The sequence below is a fragment of the Poromitra crassiceps genome, assembly GCF_964638095.1.
Source record: "Poromitra crassiceps genome assembly, chromosome: 4".
Lineage (NCBI taxonomy): Eukaryota > Metazoa > Chordata > Actinopteri > Beryciformes > Melamphaidae > Poromitra > Poromitra crassiceps.
Window position 1 is genome coordinate 7,902,677 of NC_139626.1, and position 12,500 is coordinate 7,915,176.

Consider the following 12,500-nt stretch of genomic DNA (forward strand, 5'->3'; position numbering starts at 1 on the left):
ATTTATATACACCCTGTTTTCACCCAAAATGTCTCTCTGAGAAAAGAAATTGCAGAAAATGGCATTTATGTACAGCACACAATATCATGCAGAACTCGCTCTCAATTCTTTTATTTTGAACTGTATTGACATCAGACATGTAAATATTATTCATTATGACACAAATGACAAAAAAAAATATATATATATATATATATATATATATATATATATGAAGTGCCTTTTTTACATTCAACAATACAGTTTGCTCAGTGTGAGTGAGTGTACAGACAGACACACAGACAGACAGACAGACAGATAGACACACAGACACACAGACACAGACACACACACACACACACACACACACACACACACACACACACACACAGAGAGAGAGAGAGTTCTGTCCACAGCTGCCTGCAGCTAGATCGCACCTCCTTCCCCCTCCTTCCCCATCAGCGTTTTCCTCCTCTCGTTCGGGCTGGGAGTGGGACGAATGCTGCGACACGAGTCACACGACACAGGAACGGGTCCGCGGCTTGGCTTTGGGACCAGGCGCTGCTGGAACCGGATCGATCATGTTCGTCACGGGTTTGACTAGGCAATCCAGGTTCGCCCTGCAGCAAGGCAGCAGTGCAGCGCGCCGAGAGGCGTTTCAATGGCGTTTTTTCCTCTGTACAAGGAAGCGCGTTTCTCTGTTTTTCCTCTTTTCCTCCTTCTTCCTCGTTTCAAACAACAGCTGCGGTATGTGTTTGATAACGTGCTGTCGGCTACCCTTTGAGGATAGGGACCAGATGACATGTCAGAGGCTGGGTAAGTGTTTCAACTACGCGCTGCACTCATAAAAACAAAAACACGTCAAACACGTCTTTGCCGTGGATGGCTATTTCTGATAAGACGTCAAAGACGTCTTTGGCGGTGAATGAGTTAATGCTGCTTACACAGGATGTGTGTGTTTCAGATAGAGCCCAACTAATACTGCATTTTTTTGGGCCGATACCGATATTAGGGAGTGAAAAATTCCCGATATCGATATCGATATTCTTATATGATATATACACATTTATATTACACCATTTTCTTTTGCAATGATCCCTGAAATATCAAACACTTGACAAAGATATGACTTGAGAAATGTAATGTAGGCAGGATATTTTACAGCTTATCCAACGTTATTGTCCAAAATGACATCAATGCAATGAAACTGTAAACTTCACTGGGAATTTCAGATTCAGATTCAGATTCAGATTCAGATTCATTTATTAAGGACTGCACAACAAGTCGGCAGAATTTGCTTTCGGTACAGCAATTGTTAGCACATGAATATAGTGTCAGCATGAGACATTACAGTACATAGACAGACATATGACAACATAAATACAGAACATTCAACATATACATTGCTGGAGAGGTATGCAGAGAGGTATGCAGTGAGTGAGTGAGTGAGTCAGGGGTGAGTGGAGTTTAGAAACCTGATGGCAGTGGGGAAAAAACTGTTTTTGAAACGTGTTGTTTTGGTGGGGAGTTATCTGAAGCGCCGTCCAGAGGGCAACAGTTGGAACAGGTGATTGGCTGGGTGAGATGGGTCAGAAACTATTTTTTGTGCTCGTGTGATTGTCCGTTTATGATATAGAGTGTCTAGTGATGGGAGTGGGGTACCTATAATTTTTTAAGCTTTTTTTATTATTCGTTGGAGTTTGTTTCGTGAGTTACTGTCCAGGTTGCCGTACCAGATGGTTATGGATGAGGTGAGGATGCTTTCTAGTATGGCTGTATAAAACTGGAGGAGTAGATTGGATTTTACCTTGAATTTTTTGAGCTGCCGGAGGTGAAAAAGTCTTTGATTGGCCTTTTTGATTATGTGACCGGTGTTATTGTCCCATTTGAGTGTGTTGCTGATGTGGGTGCCCAGGAATTTGTATGTGTCTGTGGTGGTTATGGGTTGACCGGAGATGTGGAGGGGTGTCTTGGGGGGTGGATTCCGTCTGAAGTCTGTGATGAGTTCTTTGGTTTTGGAGGTGTTGAGTTGTAGGTTGTTGTCCTGGCACCAAGTGACCGCTTGGGCCACTTGGTTCCGGTAGTGATCTTCATTATTGTTGGTGATGAGTCCAGTTATGGTGGTGTCGTCTGCATATTTGAAAAATGAAACTGAGCTGTGGTGGGATGTAAGGAGGTTGGTGTAGATGGAGAAGAGCCAGGGGGAAAAGACACAGCCCTGGGGGGCACCAGTACTGAGGGTCAGAGGGGAGGACAGGAGGCTGCCTATCCTGACCCTCTGACGCCTCTGCCACAGGAAGCTTCTAATCAGATAGCAGAGGGAGAGGGGAATGTTCATGTCTGTCATTTTTTGGAAAAGTTTGACCGGGTCTATTGTGTTGAAAGCGGAACTGAAATCTATGAAAAGGGTGCGGATGTAGGTGTTGGGTGAGTCTAGGTGTTGTAGTGAACTGTGCAAAATTATGAATAACTAGAAATACAAAGACAAATAGAACAACTATAAAATATAACTTGAGTTAAGAACAAATATCAAATATACACAACATGCTGTCTATAACTTAAAAAATACAAAATAAAAAAATATCAGCGAACATGTCGGCCGATCGGCCGATAATATCGGTGGACCGATATATCGGTCGGGCTCTAATTTCAGAAGCCAGTGCCTTTCTACAAGTCCTTCTCTCTGGTAAGGACGCGCTAGGAACGCTCCTCTTTCGAGGACTGTTCATGTTCATGTTGTTTTTTGATGTTTGAACTACTGTGTGAAATGGAACAACGTAGCATGAAGCAGTCTCAGCTGTGCTGCTCTTCTGCATGAAGCAGTCTCAGCTGTGCTGCTCTTCTGCATGAAGCAGTCTCAGCTGTGCTGCTCTTCTGCATGAAGCAGTCTCAGCTGTGCTGCTCTTCTGCATGAAGCAGTCTCAGGATGTGCTGCTCTTCTGCATGAAGCAGTCTCAGGCTGTGCTGCTCTTCTGCATGAAGCAGTCTCAGGCTGTGCTGCTCTTCTGCATGAAGCAGTCTCAGCTGTGCTGCTCTTCTGCATGAAGCAGTCTCAGGCTGTGCTGCTCTTCTGCATGAAGCAGTCTCAGGCTGTGCTGCTCTTCTGCATGAAGCAGTCTCAGGCTGTGCTGCTCTTCTGCATGAAGCCGTCTCAGCTGTGCTGCTCTTCTGCATGAAGCCGTCTCAGCTGTGCTGCTCTTCTGCATGAAGCCGTCTCAGCTGTGCTGCTCTTCTGCATGAAGCAGTCTCAGCTGTGCTGCTCTTCTGCATGAAGCCGTCTCAGGCTGTGCTGCTCTTCTGCATGAAGCAGTCTCAGGCTGTGCTGCTCTTCTGCATGAAGCAGTCTCAGGCTGTGCTGCTCTTCTACATGAAGCAGTCTCAGCTGTGCTGCTCTTCTGCATGAAGCAGTCTCAGGCTGTGCTGCTCTTCTGCATGAAGCCGTCTCAGCTGTGCTGCTCTTCTGCATGAAGCCGTCTCAGCTGTGCTGCTCTTCTGCATGAAGCAGTCTCAGCTGTGCTGCTCTTCTGCATGAAGCAGTCTCAGCTGTGCTGCTCTTCTGCATGAAGCAGTCTCAGGCTGTTTGATGCAAGAGATAGATGTGAAAAGGGAGCGTGATGGCGTTGAACCTTTTGGGAATACTGGGGTGGGGGTGAGTCATTGTTGTGGTACAGTATAGCAGTTAGAGAAAATGCGATAAAGTGACTAACTGGATAATTGTACTATACTCCCGACATTAGCCTGTGCATATCTGAAACAATGACAGATAACAACACAGTTGGTCTTGTTATAATAACCAACTTTCAAGTGGTGTTCCTCGTTCTGTGGCTCTCTTTTGAAAATGCCACAATGTCTGTGCCAGCAGGCAGCAGTCTGGCTGTTGTGTTTGTGCTTTTTAGCAGTGTTGCAGTAGTGATAGTCAAGCCCTGCTGTAGAAGTAAGACATATTGTGCTGTGTGTGTGTGTGTGTGTGTGTGTGTGTGTGTGTGTGTGTGTGTGTGTGTGTGTGTGTGTGTGTGTGTGTGTGTGTGTGTGTGTGTGTGCGTGTGCGTGTGTGTGTGTAGGAGGCAAGGGGGCATCTGTCCTTTATTTTGCTATGGTTTATCCTATGCTCACACACACCTACTCCCCTGGGCAGCGTAATGCATCATGTAGCATTGTCAAAAGTAGTGAAGTATATTCTCTCTCTCTCTCCCCCTCTCCCTCTGTCTCTCGTCCTCTCTCTCTCCCCCTTCCTCCCTCTCTCATCATCTCCCTCCATCCCTCCCTCTTTCTCTCTCCCCCTCCCTCCCCCTCTCTCTCCCCCTCTCTCTGTCTCTCATCCTCTCTCTCCCCTCCCTCCCTCCCTCCCTCTCGCTCTCTCCTCTCTCTCTCAGGTTGAGGCTCTGAGCGATGGAGTCTCTGTTCGGGGGTGGGGAGCTGGGGCTGCTGGGAGGGGGCGAGGCAGGGGGTCTGAAGGAGGATGGCTGTGGCAGCGTGGTGTGGCGCTCCTCGCCCCTGCCCCCCGAAGACGTCTACTCGGCCTCCCACTTCACCCTTATCAGCGCCTATCAGGACATCAAGAGCCGCCTGGCCAGCCTGGAGCGAGAGAACGGCGCCATCAAGAGGAAGCTCAAGATCTACGAGATCAAGGTGAGCGCCCTTCACTTCACCGCCGCCTGTCATTCAGAGATGACCACATCTCTGCAATGCAATGACCACTGTTTTTGTCCTTGTCGAACGTTGGGGTCCCACAATCAACCCACTTTGTATCATTATATATAATCTCTGTTTACCTGACGGAGAAAAATGCAGGAGCTGCTGCCTGCAGAAACTCCGCCCCCACCAGCTGCAAGTCATTAGGGCTCGTTAAGGCTCTCCATGTGATTCTCCGCCGGATGTGCGCGCATACTTAAAAAATAAAGATCAATAATAACAGCCGCGCTCGGAGCAGATTCTGCCTCTACAGCAGAACTTCCGCAGCCCCGTGTGACGTAAAACGCGTCACAACGGAGCGCTTTGCCAGAGGAGGAAATGGGAGATCTCCGTGAGGAAAACACAGAGAGAGAAGGTAAACACTGCCCCATGTGCTTATATTACCCAGATGATTCATGATACAAAGTGGGTTGATTACCGGTAAAGCCATCCTTTAAGAGAAAAATTATGCTGAGTTCCAGATAACAACCACAAGGGGAGCCAAGGAGCAAAAAGAAAGGTTTGGGAGGACTGTTGAAACCCCTCCTCGTTAAAGCGAATAGCCCACAGCTGCCTTGAGCTAATGTAGTCAAGAAGCGGTAGTCAGTCAGTTCAACTCATCGCTAGGGTCCAAATGTTCCGTTTACTCAAAGGCAGCTTTGGGCATAGCGACGACATCTTTCATACTTTCAGGAGGAGTCATATGCAGCTGAAGTGTCCTGGTTCATACGTACAGTATGATGAGACTGTGTAAAGCTGAAGCATCACAAACACATCACAACGTCGCTTATGTCCACAATGCCCTATAGTGCCCTGAGTCCTAATTACTCACATAATTGCCTTGACTAATTGCTGAGAAATGTTGGCCAATTTGCCTTGTGATTATGGGGAAAAGGATAAGAGTCCACTGGGGAATAGCGATAGCCTACACAACAGTATAAGGGCCGGTCATGTCAAAAGAGCTCTTCCAATGGGCCATGATGTTAGAAAGAGGGTTCTCCACGCATCATCCAGCACAATACAGCTGAACCAGCTGCTTCTCAGTTTGAGGACAGCAACATTCCAGGAAACAAAGGAGGGACTGGAGCACACTGATCAATGTGCAGCTTGTATTAGTGTAAACAGGTGACTGACGTTTTGACACTACTGTGTCTTCATGTGTCACGTGTCATGTGACACTACTGTGTCTTCATGTGTCACGTGTCATGTGACACTACTGTGTCTTCATGTGTCACGTGTCATGTGACACTACTGTGTCTTCATGTGTCATGTGACTTTACCTTTACACTACTGTGTCTTCATCAGAGTCAAAATGTCAAGACACATGACACGTGACACATGACACATGACACGTGACACATGACACAGTAGTGTCGAAACGTTAGTCACCTGTTTGCACTACTAAAAGCTGCAAATGTATCAGTGTGCTCTGGGCCATGATGTTAGTTGAAGCACTGGGAATAGGCAGACTGCCCTGCATGTTTACTGTCTTTCTTTTAACTGTGCATCTTTCTTAGATAGCACAGAGAGGCTTAAGGTGGCGTCAAATCTCCCTTATTTTCAAAGCCCAAAGTTGACAGGTATCAGCTTAAGGAGGATTTAAATCCCTGCTGCACAGAGGTGTGTTCAGGACTGGCAATCAGGTGCAAACAGTGCTTCCACACAATGCCAAGCCTCTGCTCAGATGCCCCAAAACACACACATAACTGCATTAGGATTTGTTCTGCTCTGCGTGTGCGCTGTACTGTCAGCAATAAGCTTCACCAAATCCTCCTTTCAAACACGTTTTGTAATGACAAACTGTTTGGTTCCTATTGTCCTATCTGTGATCTGTCAGAACCAACGTGAGCCTGATTTTGTCCTCTGCCCAGTGCTCTGACCAGAAGACTCCATGCGTGGTAGGAGCAATATGCTCTTATGACATCACTATGACATCATCAGTGCCTATGACATCATCAGTGATGTCATAAGATGATTTTTCTCTTATGACATCACTATGATATCAGTGAGACAAAAATTGAAACCGAGAACAGACAGCGAGATTGCCCACTTGCCCCTTATATATATATATATATATATTAAACACGATTTCAGACAAGCCCGTCTTTATTGTCACACGGTTACACATCAACACATGCACGGAGGGCCACAAACACACACATGCTGATGGTGGCCGGTGAAATTTGTCCTCTGCATTTAACCCATCCTGGCTTTGTCCTTTCCTCCGGGGGGCAGGCCAGGAGCAGTGGTCGCTTTCTCGTACAGCGCCCGGGGACCGACTTCGGATGTTGTCGTCACTGGTCGGATGACGATGACGATCTGATCTTCTGCATGTTTTTATATACGGAGGAACCCCCCTGGGGGAGCACGGGGAGAACATGCAAACTCCACACAGACAGAAAGGCCCTTACGACGAGATACCCCACCTGGGCAGTAGGCACTGAAGATATGGGGGGAACACAACCACAGCGCCCGCAGTGTCCCAGGCGAGAATCGAACTCAGGACCTTCTGACTGCGAGGCGACAGCTCTACCACTGAGCCACCGTGCCCCCTATATATATATATATATAGGGGCAAGTGGGCAATCTCGCTGTCTGTTCTCGGTTTAAATTTTTATATATAGCGAGGTTATTATCATATATATATATATATATATATATATATATATATATATATTATGATAATAACCTCGCTCCACAGTACCAGTCATCTAATTTGAAAGAGCGGACCATCAGTCGATCATCTGTGTATTGGGTATTGACTGTAAATGTTTGAGCGTAGTGCTGTTCTGCTTGGTGGGGATTGGGAATCACACTCATGTTGTCGAGGATGAGAGAAAGAGAGAGAGAGAGACAGGCCCACAGCTGGTGAGGCAGATGAAGCCTGTCCACTTGGCAGAACGGGCAACTAACGTCACCCCAGGGACGGCTGCTGGTGGGATGACAGACGGAGAGCTAGAGAGGTACATAGTGAAGTCATAGGAAGGAACGGTGTTGGAGAAGAGAAAGTGAAGTTGAATTGGAAGGGGAGAAGAAACAGACAGATGGAAAGAGAGGAATAGAAGATGGAATGGTGTAAGGAGTGAGGGAAGATGTTCCATGTATTACAGGAGCTGAGGACCAATTAGACCTTCTTGAAACTAACAGCTGTGACGAGTAAGAAGGTGCTCTTTAGTAGAAGCTACAGTACAAATACTCCAATTTAGAGGAACGGAGGAAGTAAAGCACTCAAGCTGAATTGAAGAAAATGGAAATGCATTAATTTCATTGGCAAGCTCTACACACAGTGATGCCCAGCCTAAACTGTAGACCTTAGCTTAGGCCCCTAGCGGCGGACAGTGAAAATGTTCTTTTCATCCGACCCCATTATAATAATATAATATAATATAATATAATATAATATAATATAATATAATATAATATAATAATAATAATAATAATAATAATAATAATAATGATAATAGTAATACTAATAATTATATATATATATATATATATATATATATATATATATATATATATATATATATATATATATATATATATATATATATACAGTATATATATATATATATATATATATATATACAGTATATATATATATATATATATACACAGTATATATATGTATATATACAGAAGCATCACATTTTATACACCAATATACCCATATATTGGTGTATAAAATGTGATGCTTCTGTAGGTCGCAGATTAGGTCTGCTGAGCTCCCATATGTATGTATATATATATACAGTATATATATATATATATATATATATATATATATATATATATATATATATATATATATATATATATATATATAAATAAATATATATATGATGTACAGATATATTCTGTAGGTCGCAGATTAGGTCTGCTCCCATAGCTGAGTCAACTCCCGATTATCCTAAATAAAACCACGTACCACTGATGTTTTAGTCTTCAAGTGTTTTAGGAGGAGGTGGAGTTTGGGGAGTGTTAACAGAGAGAGGTGGTCCTTTAGGGTCTCCAGGTTGACTTTGTCTTTCCCCTCCTGATGTGTGTTACTGCAGCAACATGCGTCCTTTTAGTGAGCAGCTTTTAGCCAAGACTCCAGGCTGCCACATAGCGCTGTTGACTTACTAGCAAACATCAGTTTGTTTGGGGCCCATTCCCAGGGCAGCAGGTGTTGGTTTTGGGAGAGCAGGTGCTGATTTTGGCTGCTTTGGAATTGGCTTTGTCAGACCTGTGCCTATGTGAATACAGTATGCACCTCTTTTTTGGGCTGCCCAATTAACTGAAATAAATCAACGTGTGCTGTTAATCTGAGCAGAGGCAGGTGTTTCTCTAACATGCTGTTAATTGGCCTTTTTCACAGCAGCCATTTTGTGTCTAAAATGCAGGAAGTAGCACAGGTGCACCAAAACATTAATTAGGGTTTCCAACTTCCAGTAACATGTTAGGTGTTCCAGCACTGGAACTTCCAGTGCTGGGGCCCTAATTAGTGAGCTAATTAGTGAGTTGGTTGCACCTGTGTTTACCCTGCCTTTTAGACCCAAAATGGCAGCTGTGAAAAAGGCCCATCTGAGCAGAAGAGAGGTTTTTCTCTAACATGCTCTTAATCTGAGTAGAAGAGAGGTTTTTCTCTAACGTGCTCTTAATCTGAGCAGAAGAGAGGTTTTTCTCTAACGTGCTCTTAATCTGAGCAGAAGAGAGGTTTTTCTCTAACGTGCTGTTAATCTGAGCAGAAGAGAGGTTTTTCTCTAACGTGCTCTTAATCTGAGCAGAAGAGAGCTTTTTCTCTAACATGCTCTTAATCTGAGCAGAAGAGAGCTTTTTCTCTAACGTGCTGTTAATCTGAGCAGAGAGAGGTTTTTCTCTAACGTGCTCTTAATCTGAGCAGAAGAGAGGTTTTTCTCTAACGTGCTCTTAATCTGAGCAGAAGAGAGGTTTTTCTCTCAAATGGAAAAGGTCTGTTTGGTCCTCAAATAGACATGGCATTTAAATTACTCAGGAAATGAAAATCCTCTGTCCTCATGATAGGCACTCTAAATGTTAATGTGTTCATTTTAAATGGAACCAAATCAAGTTATATAACTTATGTTGCTTCTTTCTTATCACAGGATTCCACTAATTAACAATTGTTCAGCACTGTCGCGCTTTAATTCTGCTATAATTAGAAAAATTACTTCATTAGCTCACGAGGGGAAAAAAAAGTTTAACAAATTCTTTACCCACGGTGTTTAGGTTCAGCCTGTTGCATAAGACACAGAATTATAATCTAAAATTTGTATTTTTTGTGAGTATTACCTTTCTGTTTTACCTGATTCTCAGATAGTCTCAAGTACATTGAGTTGAAAGTAATTGTACTCGCACACATACACATATACACACACGCACACACACAAACACACACACGCACACGCACACTGAGAGCAATGCTCTCTTTTTCAGGAGTGCCCTGTTCACATTCACACACACATTCATACCTGGAGGTGCAGTTTTAGCGCTGTCGCCTCACAGCTAGAAGGTGCTGGGTTCGATTCCCGCCTGGGACACTGAGGGTGTGTTCCCCCATGTCTTCAGTGCCTTCTGCCCAGTTGGGCTATCTCTCGTGGGGAGTTTGCATGTTCTCCCCCACGTGTTCCCCTGGGGTTTCCTCCCTATATGAACTCCCCATTACAGTAAAAACATGCAGGAATATCGCCGAACGACCAGCGACGATGACAGAAGCTGGTCCCGGGGCGCTGTACGCTGAAAGCTGCCCACTGCTCTTGGCTGCCCCTCGGTTCAATCTCCAGTCGCGGGGATTGAACCAACGACCTTGCGGTCACAAGCTCGCTTCTCTAATCTTTAGGTCACCACTGCCCATATTCCCATAAGCTGCCAGTGAAAGTAGACTACTCCGCTATAGCTAACTCCATCTTCTTCTTCTTCTTCTTCTTCTTCTTCTTCTTCTTCTTCTTCTTCATCTTCTTCTTCTTCTTCTTCTTCTTCTTCTTCCCCCAGTTCCCTATGATCAGCGAGTTTGGGGAGGACAGCAACTCCTACTGCTCCTTTGAGAGCAAGGAGACGGTGCTACTGCAGTCTGAGAACGGCAACCTGCATCAGAGAGTCAACGCCCTGACCCATGAGGTAAACACCCTGACCCACGAGGTAAACACCCTGACCCATGAGGTGAACGCCCTGACCCACGAGGTAAACGCCCTGACCCACGAGGTGAATGCCCTGACCAAAGAGGTAAACAGGTAAACGCCCTGACCCACTAGGTAAACACCCTGACCCACGAGGTGAACGCCCTGACCCACGAGGTAAACACCCTGACCCACGAGGTGAATGCCCTGACCAAAGAGGTAAACAGGTAAACGCCCTGACCCACGAGGTAAACACCCTGACCCACGAGGTGAACGCCCTGACCCACGAGGTAAACACCCTGACTCACGAGGTAAACACCCTGACCCACGAGGTAAACACCCTGACTCACGAGGTGAACGCCCTGACCCACGAGGTAAACACCCTGACTCACGAGGTAAACACCCTGACCCACGAGGTAAACACCCTGACTCACGAGGTAAACACCCTGACCCACGAGGTGAACGCCCTGACCCACGAGGTAAACACCCTGACTCACGAGGTAAACACCCTGACCCAGGAGGTAAACACCCTGACCCAGGAGGTAAACACACTGACCCAGGAGGTAAACACACTGACCCAGGAGGTAAACACACTGACCCAGGAGGTAAACACCCTGACCCAGGAGGTAAACACCCTGACCCACGAGGTAAACGCCCTGACCCACGAGGTAAACACCCTGACCCATGAGGTGAACGCCCTGACCCACGAGGTAAACACCCTGACTCACGAGGTAAACACCCTGACCCACGAGGTGAACGCCCTGACCCACGAGGTAAACACCCTGACTCACGAGGTAAACACCCTGACCCAGGAGGTAAACACACTGACCCAGGAGGTAAACACACTGACCCAGGAGGTAAACACACTGACCCAGGAGGTAAACACACTGACCCAGGAGGTAAACACACTGACCCAGGAGGTAAACACACTGACCCACGAGGTAAACACACTGACCCAGGAGGTAAACACCCTGACCCAGGAGGTAAACACCCTGACCCAGGAGGTAAACACACTGACCCAGGAGGTAAACACACTGACCCAGGAGGTAAACACCCTGACCCAGGAGGTAAACACACTGACCCAGGAGGTAAACACACTGACCCAGGAGGTAAACACCCTGACCCAGGAGGTAAACACACTGACCCAGGAGGTAAACACACTGACCCAGGAGGTAAACACCCTGACCCAGGAGGTAAACACCCTGACCCAGGAGGTAAACACACTGACCCAGGAGGTAAACACCCTGACCCAGGAGGTAAACACCCTGACCCAGGAGGTAAACACCCTGACCCAGGAGGTAAACACACTGACCCAGGAGGTAAACACACTGACCCAGGAGGTAAACACACTGACCCAGGAGGTAAACACCCTGACCCAGGAGGTAAACACCCTGACCCAGGAGGTAAACACCCTGACCCAGGAGGTAAACACTCTGACCCAGGAGGTAAACACCCTGACCCAGGAGGTAAACACACTGACCCAGGAGGTAAATACCCTGACCCAGGAGGTAAACACACTGACCCAGGAGGTAAACACCCTGACCCAGGAGGTAAACACTCTGACCCAGGAGGTAAACACCCTGACCCAGGAGGTAAACACCCTGACCCAGGAGGTAAACACTCTGACCCAGGAGGTAAACACACTGACCCAGGAGGTAAACACCCTGACCCAGGAGGTAAACACACTGACCCAGGAGGTAAACACACTGACCCAGGAGGTAAACACCCTGACCC

At 46.3% G+C, this 12,500-nt stretch overlaps 1 protein-coding gene across 1 annotated transcript in view; it reads left to right on the plus strand.

Annotated features, from left to right (window-relative positions):
- Positions 1 to 4,368: 4,368 nt before the first annotated feature.
- Positions 4,369 to 12,500, plus strand: part of tbkbp1 (TBK1 binding protein 1) — a gene marked incomplete at both ends in the record, with an annotated part of 32,649 nt that continues 24,517 nt past the window's right edge. The window contains 2 exons of the mRNA XM_083635736.1: positions 4,369 to 4,608; positions 10,642 to 10,767. Of these exons, the coding sequence (XP_083491862.1) occupies positions 4,369 to 4,608; positions 10,642 to 10,767 (366 nt within the window). The remainder of the gene's footprint in view (positions 4,609 to 10,641; positions 10,768 to 12,500) is intronic.